At 38.1% G+C, this 27218-nt stretch overlaps 1 protein-coding gene across 1 annotated transcript in view; it reads right to left on the bottom strand.

Moving 5' to 3' along the window:
* Positions 1–25100, bottom strand: part of Cntnap5 (contactin associated protein family member 5) — a 948142-nt gene extending 923042 nt beyond the window's left edge. The window contains exon 1 of the mRNA XM_069989436.1: positions 24687–25100. Coding sequence (XP_069845537.1) covers positions 24687–24768 — 82 coding nt within the window. The 5' untranslated portion in view covers positions 24769–25100. The remainder of the gene's footprint in view (positions 1–24686) is intronic.
* Between the last annotated feature and the right edge of the window lie 2118 nt (positions 25101–27218).

Here is a 27218-nt window from a genome sequence, read left to right as displayed (position 1 = left end):
TCTCTATGACAAAAATGAGGAGTAAGGCTGAACTCAGAAAAGCAACTCCTTTTGTAATAACCTAATAAAAGTACCTAGGAATTAACCAAAGAGGTAAATGACATCTATAACAAAAACTAATTTTTTTGAATTTTAAGTATATTTTAGATATGAGGCCCTTGTCTGTTTTATGGCTAGTGAAGATTTTCTGCTAATCTGTGGGCTTTCCATTGGGGGAAAAAACATATTAAGTTAAGTAAGCCAGACCCAAAGAATATAGGCCCCCATGGTTTTCTTTATTTGCAATTAATAGTATACATCTAGGATAATCTTATCAGATGAGCAGAAAAGCTCAAAAACAATGTACATATGACCATATAAGATGATGCTAAGTGAAATGAACACAAAGATATGGACACAAGAGGCTTTTACTTTGTGGTTGTTGTTTTCAATGTACTATGTGATTTTTTTGTTTCTTTTGTATGTTCTTCCCCTATGGTATATCCCCTATTGTCACTGTATTTGATTTTGATACCCTGTATCTTGTATACATTTATCTAATCTGTGTAGGGGAAGGGGAATAACAAAATGCAGAAACAATGCATGACCCATTGTAACAATGATACTTGCATGACACTATATTGGAAATGATCTTTACAACTTCAGTGGGGGAGGGGAGGGGAGGAGGGGAGGGAGGAAGGGATAGTAGGCAAAAAAAGGAGAGAGTAACAATGTTTGACAAGAAATGTACTCATTACCTTACTCATGTAACTATAACCCCTCTCTATAGCATCTTTACAATAAAATATTTAAAATAAAAAAGCACTACAGATAATGTCAGTGCATAGGAGGCACTCAATTAAAAAAAAACTTTAAAAACCTGATAAAAGTAATTAAAGCAGATTTAAGGAAGTGGAAAAACCTCTTATGATTCTGGATTGGGAGGATTAACATCATGAAAATGGCAATACTGCCTAAAGTTACCTAGAAATTCAATGCAATACCCATCAATAATCCAACAACATTCTTCAATGAAATAGAAGAAGTAATCTAAAAAAATTCATATGGAATAATAGAAGACCCTGAATAGGAAAACAACACTTAGCAAGAAAATCAATGCTGGAGGAATATCAACACCAAACTTCAAACTCTATTATAAAGCTGTAGTTATAAAACAGCTTGGTACTGACACAAGAACAGGCCTAAGGACCAATGGAATAGAATTGAAAACCCAGAAATGACCCCACAGACCTATGACCATGTAACCTTTGGTAAGGGAGACAAAAAATAAGATGGTCAAAAGACAGTCTCTTCAACATATGGTGCTGGCAGAATTGGTTGTAAACAGGTAGAAAACTGAAGTTAGAACCTTATTTATTACCCTGAACCAGAATAAATTCCAAGTGGATCAAAGACTTCAAGGTAAGAGCAGAATCCCTGAAAATATTAAAGGAAGGATTAGCAGAAACACTATGGTTCCTTGGCACAGGTCAGAACTTTCTCAACAAAGACCCAGAAACACAACATACCAAAGAAAGTTTGGACAAATGTGCTTGCATTAAACTGCAGAGCTTCTGTATGTTAAAGGACATATCTATCAAGATATATAGAAAGCCCACAGATTTGGAGAAGATTTCACTAGCCACACAACAGACAAGGGCTTCATATCTAAAATACAGTTAGAACTCAAAAAATTAGATCCCCCAGTAGAAAATCCTCAAAGAAACAACTACCCCATTAATAAGAGGTCTAAAGAATTAAAAAGAGACTTCTCTGGAAAGAAAATAAGATTAGCCAATAAACATATGAAGACATGGTCAACATCTCTGGCCATAGAAAAAATGCAAATCAAAAGAATATTGAGATTCCATCTCACCACAGTTAGAATGGCCATTATCAAGAAAACAAACAAGAACAGATGCTGGTGGGGATGTGGCCAAAAGAGAATGCTTCTACACTGTTGGCAGGAATGTAAACCGATTCAACCACTCTGGAGAGCAATATGGAGGTTCCTCAAATTTCTAAACATAGAGTTCCCCTATGATCAAGCAATCCTACTTCTGGGCATTTATCCAAAGGAATACAAACAAGGCCACACTAAAACTACCAGCACAAGTATGTTCTTTGCAACATTATTTACCACAATAATAATAATTAGTATTTGTCTAGGATATCTTAGCAGATGACCGCAATAGCTTATAAGCTATGTACATATAACTGAATAAAATGATGCTGATTGTTTGTTACTACACTGTGTGAACTTATTTCTTTTCCATTTGATTTTTTTCCTTTGTTTTATCCCCTGTGGTCACTTTGTCACTTTTGTTTAAACTTTTTGGTATCCTTTTATATATGTTTATCTGATTATCTGATTTGGGCAAAGAGAGGGGAATCACAAAATAGTGAGAGAAAAGACAAAGTGTGAACCGATGCAATAGGGATACTCACAAGACACTGTGTTGAAAATGAACTTTACAACTTGGAGGAAGGGGAGTCTGGGAGAGGGAAAGTGGAAGAAAATGAGGGAGAGGGTAACGCTGTTCAACAAGAATGTTCTCATTAACTTACTGATGTAACAGTAACCCATCCGCACATCACCTTTACCATAAAATAAAATAAAAATTTTAAAAAAGCAAATAGAAGCAAAAAATTCAGTATTGAATTAAGAGTTAAAAATGATACAGATGAAAGTGGTGCTTTAATTCAAGTGGTAGAATGCTAGCCTTGAGCACAAAGAGGTTCAGGGACTGCTCTCAGGTCAAGTTCAAGCTTCACAACAGACAAAACAAAAGATACAGGTTTGAAGTAAGGATTGCAATGTTAATACTAGAACAGAAAAGATGAGAACTGGATCTATGTTGACAGAGATAAGACTGGAATTCACAGTTCACTCAAGCTAAGAAAAGCCAACAATATGATTTTTTCTACCTATCCTTGCTCAAAGTGACCCATTTATGTCCACAGAAACCCAATTAAGTGAAAGAGGAAGTTGGAGAAATGTCAGGCACAAAGACCTTTTGACTATACAACCCTGGTGATTGCTAGTTTCCTTCATATTAGACATGATTTATGTTGTAAAACATCACAGAATCTCTTCCTCATGACTTTCACACTATAGTTTCTGCAAGTTAATAAGAGCAAATTAGAATTGCTTTCTCTTTTGTATCCCATGTTACAAATACTGCATAGATAAAAGAGAGTACATACAAAAAAGAGAACATCTCAAACTAGAGCTCAGGGGAGTGACTTGAGGATACTTAAAGGCAGTGTTGGGGTACCATAGGAAAATAGGTAGCTTTGTCTAGAAAATAAGCTGTGTTTCCCTATTAAATAGATAAGTATGATAGGAAAGGGAAACACCTCGAATATCATGAGGAAACACAGACAACTAGTATGTAAGTTATACAAGTTAGGCTAGACAATCTAATGTAAAAATTCCTTCTCCAATGCTGCAGCTTCTGATGTGATTTTTTTTAAGTTTGTCTTTTAAAAAATTCAAAAAATGACAACAAAAACAGACATCGAGTAGAGGCCAGGGCCAATAATCTCATTACCATTTAAAAGGCAACTTAAAAAAATGTATTTGAGTTAATGATTTTAAAATTGAAGATTGACTGGGAGTAGATAGGTGATCAAAGCCCAGATCCTTATCTAACTGAGTTTTAAGCTAGTAAATGAGGTGGAAAAATGTCATCTGAATAGATGGGCCATTGCCTTTCCTGAATCATGTATTAATGTCACCTTAGAAATACAGGTCTCAGCTGAGTGCTGGTGGCTCATGCCTGTGATCCTAGCTACTTGGCAGACTGAGAACTCAGGAAGGCAGTTCAATGCAGCCCAGGCGGGAAAGTCTATGAGACTCTTATCTCCAGTTAACCATCAGAAAACCAGAAGTGGCACGGTGGCTCAAAGTGTTAGACCACTAGCCTTGAATGAAAAAGCTCAGGGACATTGTCCAGGACCTAAGTTCAAGTCCCGTAATGAAAAAAAGAAAGGAAAGAAAGGAAGGAAGGAAGGAAGGAAGGAAGGAAGGAAGGAAGGAAGGAAGGAAGGAAGGAAGGATGGAAGGAAGGAGAGAAAGAAAGGAGAGAAAGAGAGAAAGAGAAAGAAAGAGAGAAAGGAAGAAAGAAAGAAGGAAACAAAGAAAGTGAGAGTAAGAGAGAGAAAGAAAGAAAAAGATAAGAGAGAGAAAGAAAAGAAATATAAATATGTTAGAAACAATAGCAAGAAAGAGAAACCATTTGAGTCCTTATCTTGGGGTTCATTTTGCCTAACCTCAACTTATCTGACCATTTCTGCTAGTTTCAGACATATACTGGGCGGGGGGGGGGGGGGGCAGAGGGAGGAGATGGGAAGGGATGGAAAGGGTAAACAAAGGAGGAGGCAATAATTCTTGATAAGAAATGAATTCATTACCTTGCACATGTAATTGTAACCCCTCTGTGTGGTATTTTCACAATTAAGAAAAAGAAAAAGAGAAATTCAGGCCTCTTAGGCACCTTTAGCTTTTATCCCAATATTTTTATGTCTATATACTCTACCCTCATTTTCAAGAGACCTATAAAGAAAAAAATTCTGAAAACATAGACTGTAGCTGTTATTACTTGGCACCCTATGAATGATGTCCTTATTTAGATGACTTTGAGGAAGAAACAAAAATGCTGAACAATATGGAGACACTTAAAAGTGGTTCAAGCCAGATGCAAATGGCTCACACCTGTAATCCTAGATACTTAGAAGGCTGAGGTGATGGTTCAAAGCTAGCTCAGGCAGGAAGGTCCATGGTACTCTAATCTCCAATTAACTACCAGAAAGCCAGAAGTAGAGCTGTGGCTCCAGTAGGAGAGCACTAAAGCTCAGGAACAGCACCCAGGTGTTGAATTCAAGACCCAGGACTCACATTTAAAAAATTAAATGGTTCAACATTTGCCTTGGTGACTCTCAGCTGAGGATATGTCCACTCAGTCACTCAATAACATGTCATCTCTGTAATCTCATGTCTGCTCTAAAGCACGGGAGAAGAGTGCAGGCAAACCAGCACACAAAACAGCAAAAAGATGTTTTTGCTGTTGTTGTTGTGCCAGATGCTGGGGCTTGAACTTAGGATCTTAGCAACATCCCTTAGCTCTTTGCTCAAGGCTGGTGCTCTTCCACTTGAACCATAGCTCCACTTCTAGCTTTTTTGGTTAATTGGAGTTAACCGTTTCATAGACTCTCCTGCAGACTGACTTTGAACTATGATCTTCAGATCTCAGCATCCCGAGTAGCTACCTAGGCTTTCAGGCATTAGCCATTAGTGCCCTGTTTGAAATAAAATCTTAGTAGTATTGTTATATCAAAATACTTCTATTTTTAAAAAAATAACGAAAAGACACATTATCTCAGTTATTATTCAAAAAAGCAAATAATCAGAACTGGTATCAGTAGCCGTGGGGGGGAAATATGTGATATGAACAAAAAAGTCATACAGCCAGTAAGTACCTGAAGCAGGACAAAAAGTATATCTGCAGATTGTTCTTCGAGGGCTAGCACTGTAGGACTAGATGTTAGCACAACTCCTAATAAATGAGTCTCTCAAATACTGGCTGTCATGGTATTTAGAACTTCATAACTATTTGTTTTGGAGGATTTCCCATAATTGGAGAGGATTATTTTATAAGATCCCTGGCATTTGTATGCCTACTGCAGAAGCAAATCCCTGCTGTGACTACCATAAATGTCTCTACATATCGTCCTTCACTTTCTGGAGCAAAGACATTTCCAGTTGACAATAATGATTCCATCCTTACTAGGCTCAGTTGCTTTTAAAAGAGACACACAAAAATAAGTTAATTAGTAGTTAGTGCTCTGTGTGCACAAGGATCTACCCATGAAATGGTGGGAAGGAAACCTCTCAATGATTTTGGCTTCTTCTAAGACCATAGGCAGTGTGCCATCTTGGCTGAGTTTCTAGTCAGGGATGAGAACTAGATGGTGTATAAAATGAGTTTCATTGGCCATCAACTGTGATACTTTTTCTCCATGCACAGAATAACATCATTTACTAATGAAGTCACAAAACTCTTAGCTATAAGAAGCCAATGAGTCAAATTGAATTTGCTAACAAAAATTGATATTTATATGGGAAACATTGAAATCTTTACCCCAAACAATGTATCAACATGGATAAAAACATCAATAAAGCTATACATTCTCCCCTTGAATTGATTTTGTTTCACTTGCTCTGATGTTTTTTGGATTAACTTTATGAATGCATTTTCACAGTGTTTCTTTGGCTGCTAAACCATAATTCTTTCCTTAATTATGATATTTTCCTAAATCGGGCATTTTTTTATCAGCTCACTAATGCTGAAAAAGATTTGCTGAGATGACAGCTAAACTAACACATCCTATGTATAAAGGACAAAACTAAGAATACAGTTTGTGAAAATTTGTATAGAAAAATGTATATACTTTCCATAAATGTGCAATAATATGCAGCAATTGTCAACACTCTACTTTTATTTAAGTGTCTTAACAGTTAGTTTAAGCTGGAACATGATTCACAATATATATTTTGACAGTCTCCAAAACTGGTATAGTAATGATGTCAAGAATAAGAGGAAACTCACAATTTTCAAATAATTTCAGCCAGGTTTGATGGATTAAAAGATGTGTACAAAGGATGTCTACCAAACATATTTGGTTCTGCAACAATTAATGAATATTGTCACAAACACACTTATACAAGCAAAGATATATTCAGTAATATCACAATTCTAAGACACATGATATCCTGTAAGGTTGTATCAATATAATGAATCAATATCCTAGTTCAAAGGAAATATTTTCTAATTTTATTCTCTACTGGTATTCATCAAGTAATGCTACCTCTGCTAGAAGAGCTTTGCTTCTCAGGTAAAATGATCTTGGCCTAAATAAATTTTAAAGCAAAAGTACTCATTAAATCAATGTATATTTATTATCCATATGCTCAGGCATCACTGTTGCCTGATTATGTTACTGAAATGTCAAGCTGAATATACTTGAAGTTCACATTCTGTCTGTTAGACAACAGAAATGTGTGAAAGAACTACATAAATAACTTTAGCAAATCAAAATGCGAAGCATGAATAGTGAACACTGCCTTGAATCACAGCTTCACTGGAATCCTGCTTCCACACCTCCGGTGGCTTTTCTCCACCTTCTTGGCAAAACACATTCGATTTCAGAAAATAAATAGATATTAATTTCCATCAAATGCCCATTTCAGTTCATTATCTAGAAAGGTAAATATTCACAAAGGTGACAACCAAGTCAATATTGACTTTCAGGAATAATAAATCTTGACAGTCACCAGGACAAGTGGTTTATGTGGAGGATATGCACATGTATAATTCTACTAGGCAGATGAACTATGGGATTACATATAACAATTCTGCAAACACATGAGTATGCATATATACAGACATATAATTTCATATTACTAAATTATTTTTAAAATAAATAAATGGATACAATACAACTTGATCAATGTCAACTACTCTATTGTCCTTCTACATCTCTCCCAACCCCACCCATCCCTCCAAGTACTAGTTACATTTTCACATAAGTACATTGAACATTATGACTGTACTCATAAATTGATATATTTAATTGAAAACAAAACTTTAAAAATTCTTTTCAGCCAGGCACTGATGGCTCACCCCTGTAATCCTATCTACTGAGGAGACTGAGATCTGAGGATTGTGGTTCAAAGCCAGCCTGGGCAAGGAAACTTCATGAGACTCTTATCTCCAATTAACCATTAGGAACCGGAAGTGGTGCTGTGGCTCAAGTGGTAGAGTGTTTGCCTTAAGCTGAAGAGCTCAGAGTCTGTGTCCAGGCCCGGAGTTTTCAAGCCCTATGACCCACCAAAAGAAAAATTGTTTTTCATAATTTTGTATCCACAATAAAAATAATCAAATCGCTTATGCTATATTAAACTATTACGTAACTATGTTAAATTCTATTTTAAAAAATCCTGAGGCATCTTGATATTACTGAAGGGAGGAAGGAACAAAGTACAGTCCTAAATGCAAAGATATTATCATGGATAACACCCTAAGCAAACAGTCAAGCATAAGATTAAAATGAACAGTGCACCCTAGTCAGAAACCTGAACTGAATTCAGATTTGTAATAATTGTATTTAAGTGGTATACTGTCCCCAATTCTATTCACACTGATGAACACCAACAACTTTTGGGAAGTCTTCATTGATGGTGGTCTATTGTTTATTTCTTTCACAGTGAAGGAGGAAACTGAGTTGGATATGATGGAGGGAAGGAAGGACCACCACTGTGTGTCCGCATTCAGAGACTGGCACCATATGTCTCAGATCCAAGCTGATGCCTCTGCTTGGATTTTACTCAACTTGTCTGTGCTTCAATTTATCAAGTAGTTATTTTGCCATTCACTGTGCTATACACGGGCAATTTAATCACAGCTAACATGAGATCTCTTCCTCTGAGAAAGTCCCAAGGGAATGTGGAGCATGGAGGTGGGTAATTCAAGGGCCTTTACAAGATAATTCTTTAACATAAAAATAGCTGTTGACTGCTTGCAAAGGAGAGCTAAGTGAGGAGGCAATTTTTTGTCAAGTTACTATCTTTTCAAATCAGTAAATGCCAATAAGATTGTCTTGCCCTGACACTCATAAAATAGCAGGAGGGAAAAAAGATTTCCAATAGTTTAAAAATAGAAACCACTCTTCTAGCTATTTGAAATATACAATGCTTCACTATTAGCTATAGTCACCTTACTGTGCAGTACAGAACATTAAAAATTAATTCTCTAATCTCACCAAAAAAGGGATGATAAATGTTTGAGGTGATGGATATGCTGATTTCCTGATTATTACATAATATAAACATCCTCATATCACATTGTATCCCCTAAATATGCAAAATTTTTATGCATCTTTTCTTTTGGGGGGGGGGTCCGGTCGTGGAGCCTGAACTCTGAGCCTGTGCGCTGTCCCCCAGCTCTTCAGATCAAGGCTAGCGCTCTACCACTTGAGCCACAGCCCCACTTCCGGCTTTTTTCTTTTTGCTTATGTGGTGCTGAGGAATCGAACCCAGGGCCTCATGCATGCAAAGCAAGCACTCTACCACTGAGCCACCTTCCCAGCCCCTTGTTATGCATCTTTAACATTAAAACAATCAGCTGTTTATTTGTTGTGGTTAGGGCACAGATAGCATTTGAGAAGGATGTGGACAAACACGAAGGTGTGCTCCCAGTGTGGTCTCATTGATACAGAGGTCATGTGCGCCAGGCTTGGAAAATGATTGAAGAATAACATCATCCCATTCTTCCCCAAACACTCCCATACCTAATCCTATTGGCATGCAATATTAAACCTACCATCCTGCATAAAAACAAGGCAGTGAAGTGGACCCTGGGCTGGGGACCAAGCTGGTCTGATTCCATTTTGAGTTTTGCCTTTGTTTTAGTGATTTTAGACTTGATGGGCCTAGTTCCTAGAATGAAAAAAAAAATGCATCTGGTCCCCCTCCCCTTAACAAACTAACCCACCAAGACCAACTGATAAAACAGATAGGTTGTAATCTGGCTCAAACTGGTGACACCATACCACGTGCTTATGGTGAACTCCACCTTTTGCCCACCAAAAGGTAGACCCCGCCTTACTGGCTAAATTTGTAGGACCAAGGTGATAGGCTGGTTTAAACAGCCATTACAGACAAACTGTAACCTCATTGGCCACCTGCGTGTGGGCTAACATGATTATGCAATCCTTTGTGTGTGCTGTGAACCCATTGGTCACCTGTGCACGCCAGGCTTGACCACATGGATTTTGCCTTTAAAAACCCTAGCTTGTGGGCCATCCCAGGTCGCAGTATCAGCTTCCGAGCCTGTGCTTTGGCCCTGACCAGTCCCTGCAGGGACCTTCTCAATAAAGTTGCTTCTTTGTTAACAACTTTGTTGTGGTGGGCTCTGTCACTCTGGACAGCTAGACGGGTTTGCCTGCCTAATAGGGGGTCCTCCTACTACAGCAGAAGTCTCCCAGTGTTACCTGCCTGAGAAGCATCAAAGGAAAAAGAAAATGCTAAGCAGCAGGATTGAGGCCTCCTCCTTCCATTTCCCCAGAAACAGCTGTCCACGTCCTTTATTTTGCACTTTAAAGTCCTATGTACAATTTCAATGAGGAAGCCCAAAGTTTTTGCTTTCAAAACTGTAAAGGTTTAGGGCCTTATTCCTTGGAATGCTAATGCTTTTCTGAGAGCTAGAATCCAGAATTTATCAATTGTCTAAGTGTAAACAATTTCAGGTTGCTCAGTGCCCTTTCTGGGTTGTAGCAATCCATAGATATAGATAAAGTCAGTGTTGTGGAATACAGGGCATTCCATAGTTACTTAGTCTCTCTAAACCTAAGCAGGAAGATTAGCTTCATCAGTGCAACAATTGAAAAATAAGATACAAAGATAAACCTCATAAATATGCCAAGCACTAGGCTAGTTGAAGGAAAAATCATAAGAACTCGTGAATAAAATAAAATTTGCTGGCTTAAGGTCCCATGCAGCTGACAATGAAGACTAGACCCAACTGAGGCTTCGAGGTCAGCAGGCAGCTACTCTTAATTAGATCTAGTCAATGGTAAAGAATAGTGACATTGAGTTTAGCATTCTCAAACCTACCTTCCCATCTATCCCTGCTGGGTGAAAAAAAAAAGTTATGGGCTGGGTTTATACATGATTTTTGTGGCCTGAAAACAGAGAACAAAATCTGAATGACTTAAGTTTTGCCTAGTTTTCAGGGTTTTCCTCATTAAGATCAAACTTTTATGAATTGATTAGTTTAACAAACAGAAATGATATTTTTTATTGTGAAAATACTGTACAGAGGGGTTACAATTACATGGGCAAGGAAATGAGTACATTTCTTATCAAGCATTGTTGCCTCCTCCTTTGTTTCCCCTTCCCATCCCATCCCTTCCTACTCCCCTGCACCCCACCCCCAGGCTCCCCCCACCCCCAGCCAAAGTCATATAGTTTGTTTTTCGACATAACGACTTGTACATTTCATTGTTGCAATGGGTCCACCTGTATTCCTATTTAAACAATTTGTTTTTTTCCATCCCCTCCACAAATTATACCAACATCAAATACAATGAAAACAGGGGTTATACCATGGGGGAGGGACATACAAAGCAACAAGTAAATCATCTTATTAATACGTTAGAAACAATCTCAAGAAAGAAAAAAAAACATTTGAATTGGAAAGTCTTGGAAAAAATTATAATAAGTGAAGTAAGCCCTGCCCAAAGAAACATAGGTCCCATGGTTTCCCTTATTTGCAATAACTAGTATATGTCTGATATTTCTTTTATGGTGTATAGAATGATGTTGATATTTTTATATGAAGTGAAATGATTAAATCAAGCTAGTTCATATATTTACCAATTCACATATTTAACATCTTTTTGTGAGTTCTTTGACAATATACTTTAATTTTTCAGGTATGTAATGCATTATTGTATATTATAGTCACCACACTGGATAAAAGATCTCTGAAGTCAATTTCTCTTGTACAAATGAAATTTGTACTTTTTGACTAACTTTTACTCATTCCATATTCTGCTTGAGAGCTTGACATAGGTTCTACATAAACTGAAGTTTTGCTGGATTTGTCTTTCTGTTCGCACTTTATTTTGCTTAGTGTCTAGGTTTATCTAAGTTGACACAAATGACAGTTTTCCTTTCTTTTTAAGGCTAATGAATAACTATATCACCCACACTTTATACACCTGCTAATGGGGACTTAGTTTATTCAATGATGTGTCTATTGTGATTCATGCTTCAATGAACATAAGAGTGCAGAATTAAAAAAAAAACCCTCAAAATCAGAACATGCCTGCAAGACACCTGTGACTCACACCTACAATCATAGCTACTCAGGATACTGAGATCTGAGGATCACAGTTCGAAGCTAGCCAGGGAAGAAAAGTTCATGATCTCCTTATCTCCAATTAACCAGCAAAAATCCAGAAGTGGATCTGTGGCTCATATGGTAGAGTGCTAACCTTGAGCAAAAATCTCAGGGACAGTGTCCAGGACTTGCTCCAGGACAAGCACACATAAAACAATATCCAGTGAACAAACTATGGGTTAATGCAGTGTCCTGTAGTGAGGAGGGTCTTTAATGGACACAAAACAGGAGCATCACAGAGAGAATGGATCATAAAGTCTACTAAGGATACTACCAATGGATTGTAGCCTGGTTACAAATAGTTGATAAAAAATTTTAATGACAGGCTGGGAAGTTGGCTCAGTGGTAGAGCACTTGCCTTGTATGCCTGAGGCCCTGGGTTCGATTCCTCAGCACCACATAAGCAAAAAGAAAAAAACCGGAAGTGGCGCTGTGGCTCAAGTGGTAGAGCTCTAGCCTTGAGCTGAAGAGCTGAGGGACAGTGCTCAGGCCCAGAGTTCAGGCCCCACAACCGGACCAAAAAAAAAAAAGTTTTAATGAGTGATATGATCAACTTTTATCAATAATATTCCTATAGAAACCATGATGATTTCAAGATATGGGAAAGGGACTGTTTCCATGATTAGAATGAAAGAATTTGCTCAAGGAGGCATAATCTGTGATCTCTACAGAAGGCTTTCCCCTCCCTAGATCAGAGAGAGCTGATTTGCAGGGATGAGCATCCCCTTGAGTCTAAGAATAGCTCAACATCAGTGTTAGTTTCACAGCACAGCAGAGTAAAAATACATATGATCTTTGGCACTTACACCTCATACCTATAGCTCTAGCTGCACAGGAGGCAGAAAGCTAAGGATCAAGGTTCAAAGCTCCCCTCAGAAAAGTCTGTGAGACTTCTTTCTCCAGTGAAACAGCAAACAAACAGCCAAAAGCGAGACATGTCTCAAATGGTAGAATACAAGCCTTTAATGAAAAAACAAGTGAGAATATGAGGCTTTGTGTTCAAGGAACACATATATACACACAGAAACACATATGCATACACATTATATATACATATATGTATGTGTGTATATATATTGTATATATATATATATATATATTGTATATATATATATATATATATATATATATATAGTAGACTCTATGATCCATTCTCACTGTGACACATCTGCCTTGTGTCCATTAAAGACCCTCCTCACTACAGGATACTGCATTAACCCATAGTTTGTTCACTGGGTGTTCTTTTATGTGTGCTAGTCCTGGAGCTTGAACTCAAGTCCTGGACAGTCCCCCTGTTAAAGGCTAGCACTCTACCATTTAAGCCACAGCTCCACTTCTGGATTTTTGCTGGTTAATTTAAGATAAGGGGTTCATGAACTTTTCTGCCCTGGCTGGCTTTGAATTATGATCCTCAGATCTCAGCATTTACACTGTCTGTCTATCTACACATAGATAGATAGACAGATAGATAGTCTTTGAGAACCAGGACAAGTAGATTGATTAAAAACCTATTGTAACCACTTACTGGCTGCTTGATCTTGGTCTTGGGTCATTTTTCTAACCACTCAAACCAGTACACCTTTGCTCCAGAATAAGAAAATAAAACTCTGCACAACTGTAGTAGTAAGGAATAGAAGGTAATCTCATCAACTACCACCTTTGGAACTGGGTGTTTTAATCCGTTGTTTTATTTCTTTGATTAGGTCAGAAGATTCTTATTGTACACTGAGAGGTATTATTTTTTGCTTTCATAACTTGGTGATTTCTGTCTGTATCCATTCAGAAAGATTCTGTCCTGGTTGACTGCAGCTGGGACTTTACGGAGCTCTTCATGTCACAGGTATGAGACAAGTGAGTGTAACAGCAGGTTTGCTGGTGACTGTAACAGGAAAATGGCTGGAGCTTTGTATTCTCCTACAGTCCCCCTAGAAGTCTCCACTTCTGTTCACTAAGCAGGCTTGAGGATTAACTTCCCTTCTGTAAATTAAATCCTTCTTACTTCCTGTTATTGGTTAATCATAATCTGCAGCTTACAGATTAGTAGCAGTTGAGAATGGGAAATGAAGCAACCTGTTATTCTGAGATGAGATGGGGGTAGCAAGAGGAAGAGACCTTGACCAATTCTTTTTGATATAGAAAATTTGGAAAGTATAAATCATAGAAAGCCTAACAGTAAACCTCTACCTCTGGGTGTATATGGCTATTTGCTATGGGCTATTAATAAAATTGATGCATCAATTTTAATAGAGATGTGAGGAAGTATTTTTATCATAACATGGGCATGCATAGAATGGGTATAATGAGAACTGATGCAAATTTGCCTAAGTGTTTAGTTCGAGAAATTACATGACTTGGGGGTTACATGCAGCCATGCTACCTAAATTTCTTGGGCTCCTGTGTGTTCCTTTTTCCAGTGAGCAGAAAGTTCAGTGGAAAATTGTAAAAAGCATTAGCTTAGGCTATAAAGCATAAAAAATATATTGCTTAGCATAGTAAAAGTTCATTGGAATAGGTAAAGTGAAGGAAGGAAAATGAGGGGAGACTTGGGGGGGATAGAAGAGAAAAGAGCTGAAAAACTCAAAGAGAAGAGGATAGAGGAAATAGAAAATGAGAAAGAAGGTGACTGGAGTGTAGGGAATGGGCCCTGAAGATAGGAAGCCGAGAAAAATGGGGAAAGATTTAAGAAAGGACAAGAGGCGGTTCCAATATTGAACAGAAATAAAGGAGTGAGTGAATTACCTCTGCTGCTCTTTTGGGACTATGTAGACAGTGATCCTAGCTCTTCCCATCAACAATTTCCCCTGAACCAAAGGCTTCATGTATTTACAGAGAAATGCTTGGTAACGGACATCTCTAGACTCAACATCTGAATGAATTTGGCATTTACAATTGTAATAAGCCTTTATATTAATTTTTAATTAAGCTTCCACACATGATTTTCAGCTCAAAGTCAACATCAGCAATACCTCCACTACTTATTCCCCTGAAACAGTCTTCCAAGTTACACTGTAGGTCAACTGGAAGCTCTCCTGGATCCTTCCCATTCTAATTCCATCTCTTTCAATCTATTGAAAATCATGTTTGTAGGGAGTGTAGAACATACCACATACAACCTTGTGCAGGCTTATTGATCTCTTTAATATCCATTCAAACATCTTTCTCCCATTTTGCTGCTCAGTTTTCTGTTTTTCTGTAATTTTCTAGATGAAGTTATTTTTCCTACTCTCTTCTGGGATTCCCTTTGTGAATTTCTCAGCAAGAGAGTTCATTGACCGAGGCTCAGTATCAGGGGCAGGTACTGTGACAGAGCCCAGGGATCCAGTGGGGAATTCTCTCATTTCTCCGTCAGACAGAGGCAGCCTCTGCCCACAGTCCATTTGCCAAAGGAGTTGCAATGACAGCAAGTTTACAATTGCCTTGGCCTTCAGCATCTGATTACCCAAATGAAGACGAAGCATGCTATTCCAGTTAGCATGTAAATGGAGGTATCATTGTCCTTGCCTTATTCTTTATCATATTTTATTGTGATATTATACTGAGGGAGATTCATTGGTAATTATAATACTAATAGGTGTATAATAATAATTATAATAATAATAGGTGTAACTATCGAGTGTTCACATCATGTTTATTTTATAAAGTACTCACACTGATTCTGCAAAGTCTATGTTAGTTATCATCTGTAGGAAGGAAATCAGAGTGAGAAATCTACCAAGAACAGTTTGACTTACACCCTTTCCATCATTATCCATTCCCTTTTGCTTATGTGTTATAATTTTAGCCTTGTAATATGAGGGTGAAGAGTGGTCAGGCTGGGAACTGAGCAGGACACTGGCACTACTTACCTCAGACATCCCAATCATGCTTATTCTCAGCCTTTCCATGACTCAGAACATGACTCTCTCTTTCTCCAAATATCCAGTACTGTCTCTTTTGATAAACTTTGCTTCTGGACAGTCAAGTGTTGTTCTGTGCAGATTAGCATTCCTATAGGCTCTCTCCCAACAGGGCTCTTTGTCTTAAGGCTTATTTCTATGAATTGGAAAAATCCCTCCCGCTTAATTAGCTATTCAGGGGATTAGTGGAATTGGCAGAGGCATTGTGTAGGGACAGATGGGAGGAGGCCTTGGAACCGGGTGGGCTTCCCCAAATGCCCTGTAGGTGGCAGATCGCTGTCAGGCATGTGCTGAAATTGGCCTTGTTGAGATGGTTCACATTTGGTGACTGTACCTACATAGTTCAGCAGAGCGGTACTGAAGTTAAAGTGGCATTTTACTCCCCTCTCCTGAATGTGTAACCCAGTAATGAGCTCAGGGACAAGCCAAGGTTAATATAGAAAGTACAGGACCACAGGACAGCATAACAGAGAAAAGTGAAAGAGGAAGGAAAAGACAGATAGGCAGTGACCTAGCCTAACATTTATGATACATCTGTCTACTGGGAAAATTTCTATTCCCTTGGACGGTCTTCAGAAGGATATTTGTGTTTCCAAAGGTGGATAGTTAAAAATAATTTCCATCACAAGGAGTGTTTTGGCAATTTCCCTCACTTTCTATCTTCAACATTACTGCTGTCATCCTTTAAAGCTCAGTCAGTTCAGCTGATCTAAGGAACAGATGGCATTAATCAACCCCCAAGAATATGCACACAAACAATTAGAAATGTGGAGATGTGGAATTTATGCTTGCAAATCAACTACTAATGATAGCATATCAACATGGCACACCCAGATTCTCGTGTTTTCTCTTTCCACTGAGAAGCCCCTAATAGTGGCCATGATGCTGAGCTTACATCCTCTTTCCCTCCACCCTCCCTCCTCAGAGGAGGAATGAGAACCAGGAGGCTGAGGTTTAATTACACATTCCTTAATGACTAGTTCCCACTTAGCTGACAAAACCAGCATAATTTACAGACTAGAAGATACATCACAATGATGGATACAGGCAGCATGTGCTATACAATGTCATGCAAATATGAAATACACTGCACTGAGAATATGGTTGTTTGATATTCCCAGAGAGAAACTTCATTTCAGACAACAGAGCACCTTTCCTAGCATCTATTGCTCTCATTTGTCAAAAACAATGGAAGCAGCTACAGAATACATTTTAACCACAAATCTGTACTGATGTAAGTTTACTAGCTCATACATCCCTATGTCATGAATTAACTTGGCCATTATTTTCACCTAGTATCTGTAAAAACTGGAGTCAGAAACTCCCTTTTTGACTTTAAACTATCAGTTGAGTTACTATGATCATCTCTTAGCTATTTTTCCTCCACCAATCTTGGGCTATATCAGTCTGTGTCTCATTAAGTGATTTTTTTTCTGATGCATTCTATTATGATAGTTACAAGTATAAAATTGTTCAATAAATTTCTTTAAAAGTAAAAACAAAATTTTCCCATGCTTAACCATTCCTTTGGTTTTTAATTCTACCCATATGCCTCTAAATAACCCTTGCTCTTCTTCTTGCTAATGAAGTCTGAGCCTGATCAAACTTTTTAAATTTTATTTTCCCTGGCTGCAGCCGGCTTAAGTTGCTCATTTTGTGCCTTACATTGCACCTGTGCTTACCTTTATCATAACATTTGTTACTTTAACATTATCATAAGTGAATTTCTCTGGCTACCAACTGTTCAGAATTCCTAGCGGTCATGACTACATATTTTTGTTTGGATTTATCTCCCCAACTTCATAGAAAAACTTAAGCTTGAGAAACAAAACCAGAGCTCAATTAACAGAAGGCTTGCCTCACATGTGCAAGGTCCTGGGTTCAATCCCCAATAATGCAATTATCTATCTATCTATCTATCTATCTATCTATCTATCTATCTATCTATCTATCTATCTCTATCTATCTATCTATCTATCTATCTATCTATCTATCTATCTATCTATCTATCTATCTATCTATGCAATTTGGTCTATGGATAATAGCCCAGGGGGTTGAGCTTAACATGTGTGAGAATTAGGATATAGTATCCATTAAAAAAGAAAGAAAGAAAGAAAGAAAGAAAGAAAGAAAGAAAGAAAGAAAGAAAGAAAGAAAGAAAGAAAGAAAGAAAGCAGGGAAGGAGAGAAAGGGGAAAAAAGGAGAGACAGAAGGAAGTAAGAAGGGAGGGAGAGATGAAAGAAAAATGGAAGCAAAGAATGAGAAAGGAGAATGAAGAGAAAAAATTTAGTAGTTGTGGTTAATTGCCTCTAAATTTTTTTTTTTTTTGGTCGTGGGGCTTGAATTCTGGACCTGGGTGCTGTTCCTCAGCTCTTTAGCTCAAGGCGAGCATTCTACCACTTGAGTCACAGTGCCACTTCCAGCTTTCTAGTGGTTTATTGAAGATAAGAGTCTCACAGATCTTTCCTGCCCGGCCTGGCTTTGAACCATGATCCTCAGAGCTCAGCTTCCTGAGTAGCTAGGATTACAGGTGTGAGCCATGGGCACCCAGCTGCCTCTAAATTTTTAAGTGATAATACATAAAGGCTATTAACACTTAAATTCTGATCATAGCTTAAGAACATGGCATATATCATAATCATTATATCTAGTAATAATGTTGTAGGTTTGCAATTTAAACAAAGATTTTTCCAGTAATCCTGAACTGAAATTCCATTGAACAGAATCTATTTTTTTTTCCTTTTATATTAAATCCTGCGCTATGAAAAAATTTATAGTAATACAAGCATGTATATTTCAGATTGTATAGCAATCACTCATTAAAACTGCATAAAGCAAATTAATAACATTAGCCCTAATTCAGTACTAAGGTAAGATAGATGGAAAGATTTTCTCTTTCATGAACAAACAGCCATGTGACATGTAACTAGGATTATCTATCTCCACAATGAAATTATGGGTACAAGAATTCTCATATACATACAGGGTCCAATTCTACAGCCTATATTCATTATAAAGTAATTTGAACATTTGCTGTTTCATTTATCAACTAAAATCTTCTCAGACTTTTCAAAAGAATGTTAAGAAATAGTTACTAGTTATAAAAAACTAAATACCAAACAAACACATTTTAAAAGTAAGTTTCTAGAAACAAGGACCCTACAGGAATTGTTGTTTATGAATGAAAACTCTTTCATGGGAATCATTCATTTATTCTCTCACTCATTTACTTGCCCAATGTATTTAGTGTTGGATTTAGGAATTCAAACAAAATATAATCAACAAGAAGCTTTTCATTGTAGCTTAGGAGAGAATAATTATAAGAAATCCAATGGGAATGTCATATATAGGGGCAAATGATCCATTGTGGAAAATATTGGTATGTTTATAGATGTGTGTATGTGTACACATGTGTGTTTATATGTGTATAGCTGTCAGAACACGAAGGAAGGTTACAAATAGGTAAAGATGTTAGATTAAAAACTAAGAACGCTATGCAAAGAAATTTAGGAGATATGATTCTGCCTAGATTTTCTGTGGAATATGCTGGAGTTGCCTAAAGCCATATGGGAAGGGTGATCGATTCAAGATTAGGGTATTAGATAGGCCCAGCATTATATTGGATCGTATAACTGATGTCTACTTTGTATGCTGTGACCTGTCATCTATTAAATTACAGGATATGATTTTAATTGTTCGAATGCACTGCCATTTGTTTAATAAACATGGGAGGGGTATTCACAAGTAATCCTTGAGGTTTTTATCCTTTCTAATCAAGGATTTAATCAAATAATATGCAAGAAAAATAAATTGGCATGCACTTATACAGGTATGAAATCTCTTAACTTTGGATATTGTTATAACATTTACCAACTTGTATTATGTTTATATGCCAATTTGAAGTGGTTTTTATTTTCTACCTTTCTGTTTGTTAAGTATGACCCAGCAATTGGATCCAATGTAAACTTCTATTTTATACCCTTTGCCATGGATAAAGTTCCAGAACCTGGTCTTAGAGACCAGGCATCTTTCCACAGATGTTTATAGGTAGTGCCTAACCAAATGTATCATAATAAAATTCATATCTTGCAAAGAGTTTAACATTTAAAAACAGATACAATCTTAGATCAGTTTTACACTATTTAGCTTTATGGTATTAGAGAAATTATTGGCATCTATAACATAGAAGTTAGTCATCTATAAACCGGATCTGTTTGTACATGTCATGTAAAATTGTGTGCATAAAATGAGAGCTATAAGAGTATAGTTGTTGGTAGGAATTAAAATTACATTATGCCATAATTCAGTTACAGTTGCTTTACAATGTTGGAGTATAACCATCCCAGAAATATACAAATAAAATAGTCACTATGCAATAGCATTAAATATAAAATAAATCAGAATTGTATTGTATATTAGTTATAATTTGATCAAATTCCTTCATTTACTATGAAAATCATTAGGCTAAGCAGGTTATCTTCACAATGTCATCAGGCAGGAAGTAGCAGATTTTGATGAAACAGAGAACTTTATTTATAAGTAAAAATATGTTGGTAATTGGCTTCAAATGAGTATACTACAACTTTTTAATAAAGTTATATTAAGTAAATTGCTATTTTTTTCTGTTCTTCCAAGCATCTAGACATCATTCTTCACTGTCTTATCTTGTGATGACAATTTTCATTGCATATACAGACAATATCTCACTTATATCTCACTTATAAAAGCAAAGATTATCTCAGTTATAAAAGAAGATTTCTCACTTATAAAAGAAAAAACTTTGGATCACCATATAAAGGGTTTAAAGACATTTCAAGTGATATCACAGAGCTATTGAAAGGAAATTCAAACCACTCAAGAAAAAGGGGAGCCAATAAAAAGCACATCAAATTAATCAAAAGAGCAGGAAAAATCTGCAATTTAAAGGACACTCATTCATTAGAACAAGAATAAATAAATACAAGGTGAGGTGATTCAGATAGTATCTAATATTGTAAAGTTGAAATATTGTTGCAAAATTACTAATCCCAGCTTTAATTTACATTTTGTAGAACTGCTGACCTGATGTGAGATGGAGTTTATGTAACATAATGGAAAAATGGGGAGGGAAGGGATGTAGGGGAAAACGAAGGAGGGGGAACAATGCTCCATAGGAAATGTGATCATCACCTTACTCATGTAATTGTAACTCCTCTGTACAGTATCTTTACAATAAAAGTAAACATTAATAAAAAAGATAATGGAAAGAGAGTTCATGTGACCCCTCAAAAGTCAAATATGAGCCAATTCAACAAGACAATCCTAAGGACTCTTCCAAATAAGCATTAAAGTGCTTCAGTCACTTCTGCTAACTATAGATGACACTTAAGTGTATCACAATCATTTTCTCACTAAACAAAAACAGTTTTTCTTTGTTTATTCAAAATAGTATTTATTGATTGGGTTTATAAATTGGCTTCTGACAGTTCAAGATATAGTCTACACCTATCTTTGTAGATACTTGCAAGTGTGATTACCATATATCTGAGATAAAATTCCTACCTGAGATGTCAAAAGTAAAATGAAGAATTTTGTGTTCTTCTCTTGAAGTTCTATCACTTTGATCCTAACATGAAGCAACAGACTAAGATAAGGTGATTAGAGATCCTCCAAGTCATTTGGATAAAACTTAAAGCTACTGATAATCACATAATATATTCCTTTATAAAGATACAGTGAGTAGTAGCACTGTGTGTGTGTGCTATGCTCGTCTCCTATCTTCTGAATGCAACTTCTCTTTCATCACACCTCATATCAGAAGAATCTGTTTAATAAGACATTTAGCCTTTCACTTTGGAGTAGTCACATATCTCAATTGGTGAAAGTTGGATAACCATAATGGACATCTGACCTCTTGGCTGTGCCCTAAATAGGACAAGAGTTTCTTAGTTTTTCTAATTCTCAGTTTCACTTTAAGAAACTATCAAGTTCTACCACTCCTTCCTGTGTCAAAGGAGTTGATATTACATGCGAAATGGTTTTTCATTTAAAACTGGGCTGTTAATATCTATATTTGAAATTAACTAATCCCCTTAAGGTAAACCCAATGGAAATGCTGGAGCTATTTAATATCCGGAATAGCTGGAATGGGGGAATTTCCAGAGATTTTATTACTCATAGGTAATTATATTCTCAGCTTAGATTCATAATATCTATATTGTAGCTGGCCCTCCTAACTTGGCTTTATTTTAATTGTGTTTAATTAAGCACATATAACACCTGTAACTGGATAAACATTCATTTTTCCTTGGAGTTGAATGCCCAAATTTTGATCAGATTTTGAGATACTAAACAAATATACATACATGCATGCATGTGTGTGTAAACATACATACACACACAATACAGCAATAACAACAAATTATGAGGAAAAGAATAAAAACAAGCAAGTTATTTTTACATCAAATAAGTTCACAGGCATAATTACATAGTATGGAACAACTTAATATATGTTCCATTTTTAAATCTACCATCACGAATAACATTATTTCAAATAGAGGAAGAATAATCTTCAAAAAATAATTTCTTCAACTTTAAAAAGACCATTTTAAAGGAAATTTCTGTTTCTCAAAACGTGCACATAATGGCAGCAGCTTGTGCCTGGTAGCAAACACAAGCTCTACATAGAGTGAATAAAGAGCATACACAACAGACGTGTGCAGGGAATATAGAATGATCAGGCTCTTTTTTGTTGGAAGTGTTACCTCCATGCAGTAGGTTCTTAAGTCTTTCTCTGCTGCTCTTCTATTGTTCACTGAGTTAATACATTTTACAGAGTATAATCAACATCTATCATTTGTCCTTAAGAAAATCAACTACAAAATATTTAGCAAGCAGCGTGCATTCAATTGAAATGTTGATTGGAAATGGGGGAATTAAACTGTCAGTGATGAAATACTAAAGCTCATTATCACGAAGTTTCATTTTAAATGTTCAGAATTAGCTTTGTAACTGCCTCAGCAGTGATAAGCATGAGTCTTAAATCCATGCCATTTAGGTTTTATGAGCATTATTAAAACATATTAACCATAATTTAATTAATTTACAAAAAATGCCATTCTACATTTTCCCCTGACTCATAAGAAAAGGTGCTGCTTGAGGAAGTCCAAACCATACTCCTATGAAATATGTGTTATTTCCGCTCTTCCTCACCCCCACCTTTGTGGACCTTCAAAGTATTCACTCCTTCCAGACAGATAAGTGTGCTAAGGGGAAAATGTAGTTCATATAGTCATACCTCTAGATCATCAGGACAATACTGACCTCTAGTGTTGCCGGAGGTAGAGAAAAACTAGCTACTGTCAAAACTTCCTCTTTCTAAATCACTTAGACCTTTTTCTAAAGCATCACAGGAACAATTTCACAAATAATTGAAGAAGAGAAGGAGAAGGAAGAAGAGAAGAAAGTGGAAAGGGAAGAGCATAAAGAGAAAAGAGGAAGCAGAAAGAAGAAAAGAAATATGAGCTTCTCACTTGCTCCTATATACTCCCTGAAGTAATTTCCTAACTAATTTAGTTCCTGGTAGGCTGGCTTCTTTAGCCCTACTTTAAGAGAAAAACTTTACAAACATTTTTATTTCGCATTATTATTGTAGTTAGTAGTACAGACTGTGTAGCTCCAAAACTTCTGATCACAGATAGAAACTGTGGTTCTACTTTGGACAATTTTTAAAGCCTAACCTTTGTTAGGTACTTTCTTCCCTTGGAAGGATTGCCCTTGGTGTGGGGGGAGGGAACACTTTATGTTCTCTTGGATGGAAGGTGTGAGGCAGAAGGGATCCTGAGGAGTGAAATAGAAATATCTTCACCTTTTTCTAACAATGATAAAGCAAATTAACAAACAAGAAAAGAAATAAAACTGTTCCAATGTGGATAATATTTGCAAGGCTCACGACAGGAATAGAGGATGGAGGAGTAAGCCCAGAAACTTGAGAAACCTTGATAAACCATCTTTGGAAACAACACAGATGGCTTAATTGCATTCTTTCTCATTTAGAGTTCCCGGAGCTGGAAAAGAAAAACAAACTTCCCTTCCTGTGCTTAGAGAGGCAGCTGAGCAATTGAGCTTGAACCTAATAGTTCTAGCGATTTATTCAAGTTTGACGAAGTGGGTTCTTTAAATACACCATGCAGGTGGTAGATCTCCGGGTGTCCAGCCTTCCTGCTTATTAAATTAAATGTTCTGCATTTACTAAGGTTTTAGAGCCCGGACAACCTAGGGTGCACTTAGTGCATCCCCATTACAGGGTTGGTTGCCACAAAGATTTGGGGTGGAGTGTATTAAAGCTCTTCTCCCTGTAATAGGGGCAGCTGTTTATCTTGTGGTTAAAAACATTGGGCCATAATTCTTAGGCCTAAACTCCCAATTCTATTGGCTGCAAGATACCCCAACTGTGCTAAAGCCAGATGTGGTAGGCAGCCACAGTCAGAAACGAGCCGCTCTCAGCAAGTCCCTCAGCTGGGAGCATTTCTATCCATGGAAGCTGAGCTCCTGGTGCACTCTATTCGAACAGGGGCCCTTCACCGGAAAGCCCTGATTGTGGTTTAGCAGCGCTAGAACCCCGAGCTAGTAGAAAGCTAAGGGAAGTTTGCAGTTCCTGGAGAAAGGCAGGAACATCAGCAGGGGTGGTTTCTGGGAGCTCTGCTAACTTTTGGGATGGAGTGATGGAACCGAACGGATCAGCATTTCTTTTCCTTGTTCCCTCTGCCCAGAGCTCACGCAATTAAGTACACCTGGACAGATGATTTTCTTTCTACATGTAGTCACCTCCCACCTCGCCTGCCCGCCTCCAGCTTTTGGTACTCACAGTTGGTCGCTGTTAATCCTAATTGCCACAAGCCAGAGAACAGCAAAGTCAAAACGCTGGTCAGCCGTGCTGTAGAATCCATTTCCCCCGAGTGAATGGCCCCTCTCAATTGAATCCCAAATTCGCAGGCGCCAGTCGTGGCTTCTCTGTCTCTCAGTCTGTCTGTCTCTCCTCTCCTCGCCGCTGGACCCCCTCCCACCCCTCTTTGGGGAGATACACTCTTTTTCACTCCATCCCGCGCCCAGACGCTCTACGGAAACCGTGGCCAGGGGGGCTTCTCCAACGCTGCGGCTCTGTCGACAGTCCCTGCAACTGCTGCTGGCGGTTCTCGCCTTCCTCGCCCGCCTCTTCCTCTTTGTCCCCCACTTCCTTAAAGGTGCAAATCCAAACCCAATCGCTCAGTGGATAGCCTGATCCACCTTGTCGGGCGCGAGCTCTGGAATCAGCACCCGGGTGGCGGACAGCTCCTTATAGGCGAGCCGGGCTGCGCGGCACCGCCCCCGGCCAGGCCCGCCCCGCGCTCTCCTATAAGAGCCGCCTGGGCGGGTCTTCACCGGGCTCTGGTGCCTTTGCTCAGGCTGGCTTCCACCGTGTGCTTTGGCTACCTGGGAGGGAAAAGGGAAAGGATGTCTGTCTGTCTGTCCTCTCTCTCTCTCTCTCTCTCTCTCTCTCTCTCTCTCTCTCTCTCTCTCTCTCTCTCTCTCTCTCTCTCTCTCTCTCTCTCTCTCTCTCTCTCATTTCCGCTCTTCATTCCTCCCTACTGCCTTCCATCCCCACCCCTAATCCAAAGGAGGATTAGAGATGCAGAAATTTAAGCCTGGGGGTGCACGGATGCTGCGAAAAGGACACTATAAAGGAGTTGGAAGACAGGCGCACTAGAAAGAGGGAATTTCCCGTGGAAAGCTTTGCAACCTAAAGGACATGCCATCCTTTCCCTTTTGGAAAGGAGGAGCAAAGTAGCGCTTGGATGGTGAGATCTAATTTCCCCTGCTCTGGTTCCCTAGGAGGGAAAGCTGCTGAAATGGATAATATTAGGATTTTTGAGTTCGAGTTTTAGCATTAAGTCTACTCTTCTGCTTTCCCCGCCCCAAGCCCGGCTCTCTCCTCGCTGCCGGCAAATACTGCAGAGTGTCCGGTGCTGCTTTGGATCCAGGAGCAGCTGTGGTTCACTGGATGTGAGAGGTGGATTGAGGAAGAGACAAATGGGTGTGGTAGTAAGGAGAGTCAGAGTAGGAACCTGGGTTGGCTCTTGAAATCAGAGGGGCATTTAAATTCAAAAAGAGAAAAAGACTTCTTTGATTTCTTTGTGGAGGCTGTCTATTAGAAATCCTAGTTTTTGCTTTCTAGTACGTTAATCTGGGGACTGTCTTGCTTTACCATAAATCAACTTATTTTGTTTTTATTAAAAGCTGTCGGAAAGCTGTCAAACGTTCACAGAGTGAGCGACCATAATCATTTCCCCTCTATGAAGCTCACAATCAAGTTAAGGCTGATAGATTCTGCCCAATTCAGAGGAAGTTGACGTCTCTCTCTCTGTGTGTCCTCACCCCAGCATCAACAATTATGCAGACTTCTTTTCCACTTCAGATTCCTGACAAGCCTTGTTGTTCAGCAGCCGCTGCCTAAGTACAGCAGATTGAGCAGACTACAAGGCATCTTTTGCATGAATCCAGAAGGTTCTTCTTGTGGCCAGAGCCTTTTCACGTCATTGGAATACTAAAAGACAGTTCAGAGATGACCTTATCTGGGTTCCCTGTTATCTCATGAGAGAAGAAGGAATTCTACAGTTTCTGTCAGTTGCAAATAAATGGCCCTCTTCTCTGTCAGCTTCTTAGGGAAAGTAGTTATGTAAGTCACTAATGCTTGGGCACCTGGAAGTCAAGCCCTGCAGAAGCTTTCCTGGACAGGAAAGACTGCACCCGGGAAACAATGAAATACAAAATATCAAAGATGAGGAGCCCCAGCAGCTGCCCTGTTGGCAGGAGGCTGCCAGAGGAGGAGAGTATTGAAGTTCAATGGCTTGGGCCTCCCTCTCTTCTCCACGAGTTTTACCCGGAACACATATGTAACTGCCACCCCATACTTTGCCTGAAAGAACTGAAGATTAAAAGATGCCTAGATGTCTACCTTCCTAACCATATTGGGAAGCCTAGGGGGAAAAAAATAAACCCTTATTCAGCTTTGTATGTTCCTAGTGTATGTGGTAATTAGACATACTTTAAGAACATAAAATACTATAGATATAATTTAAGACATTTTGGAATTCTGCTCTCGTAGGCAACAAGCCTACAGGTGAACTTTGGATTTTGTCTATACTATCCCTGTGCATTTACCAAACACATTTACAACCCTATACAACAATTGCAACCACTTTGATTGTCGTTAATCAATATAGAAGTGGTATCATACTGCTTGTACTTTGCAGTGGATGTTGTGTTATTGACATTTATGCATATAGCTACATGAAGTCTCTTTCTCTTCATCTTATCTGTTGTGTTTATTTTATCTCATAAATATGCCAACATTTATTTG

This window comes from Dipodomys merriami, unplaced genomic scaffold, assembly GCF_024711535.1.
Source record: "Dipodomys merriami isolate MVZ:Mamm:240054 unplaced genomic scaffold, mDipMer1.0.p SCAF_38, whole genome shotgun sequence".
Taxonomy (NCBI): Eukaryota; Metazoa; Chordata; class Mammalia; order Rodentia; family Heteromyidae; genus Dipodomys; species Dipodomys merriami.
The sequence above is the reverse complement of the archived record's forward strand: the minus strand, read 5'-3'. Positions and strand labels throughout refer to the sequence as shown.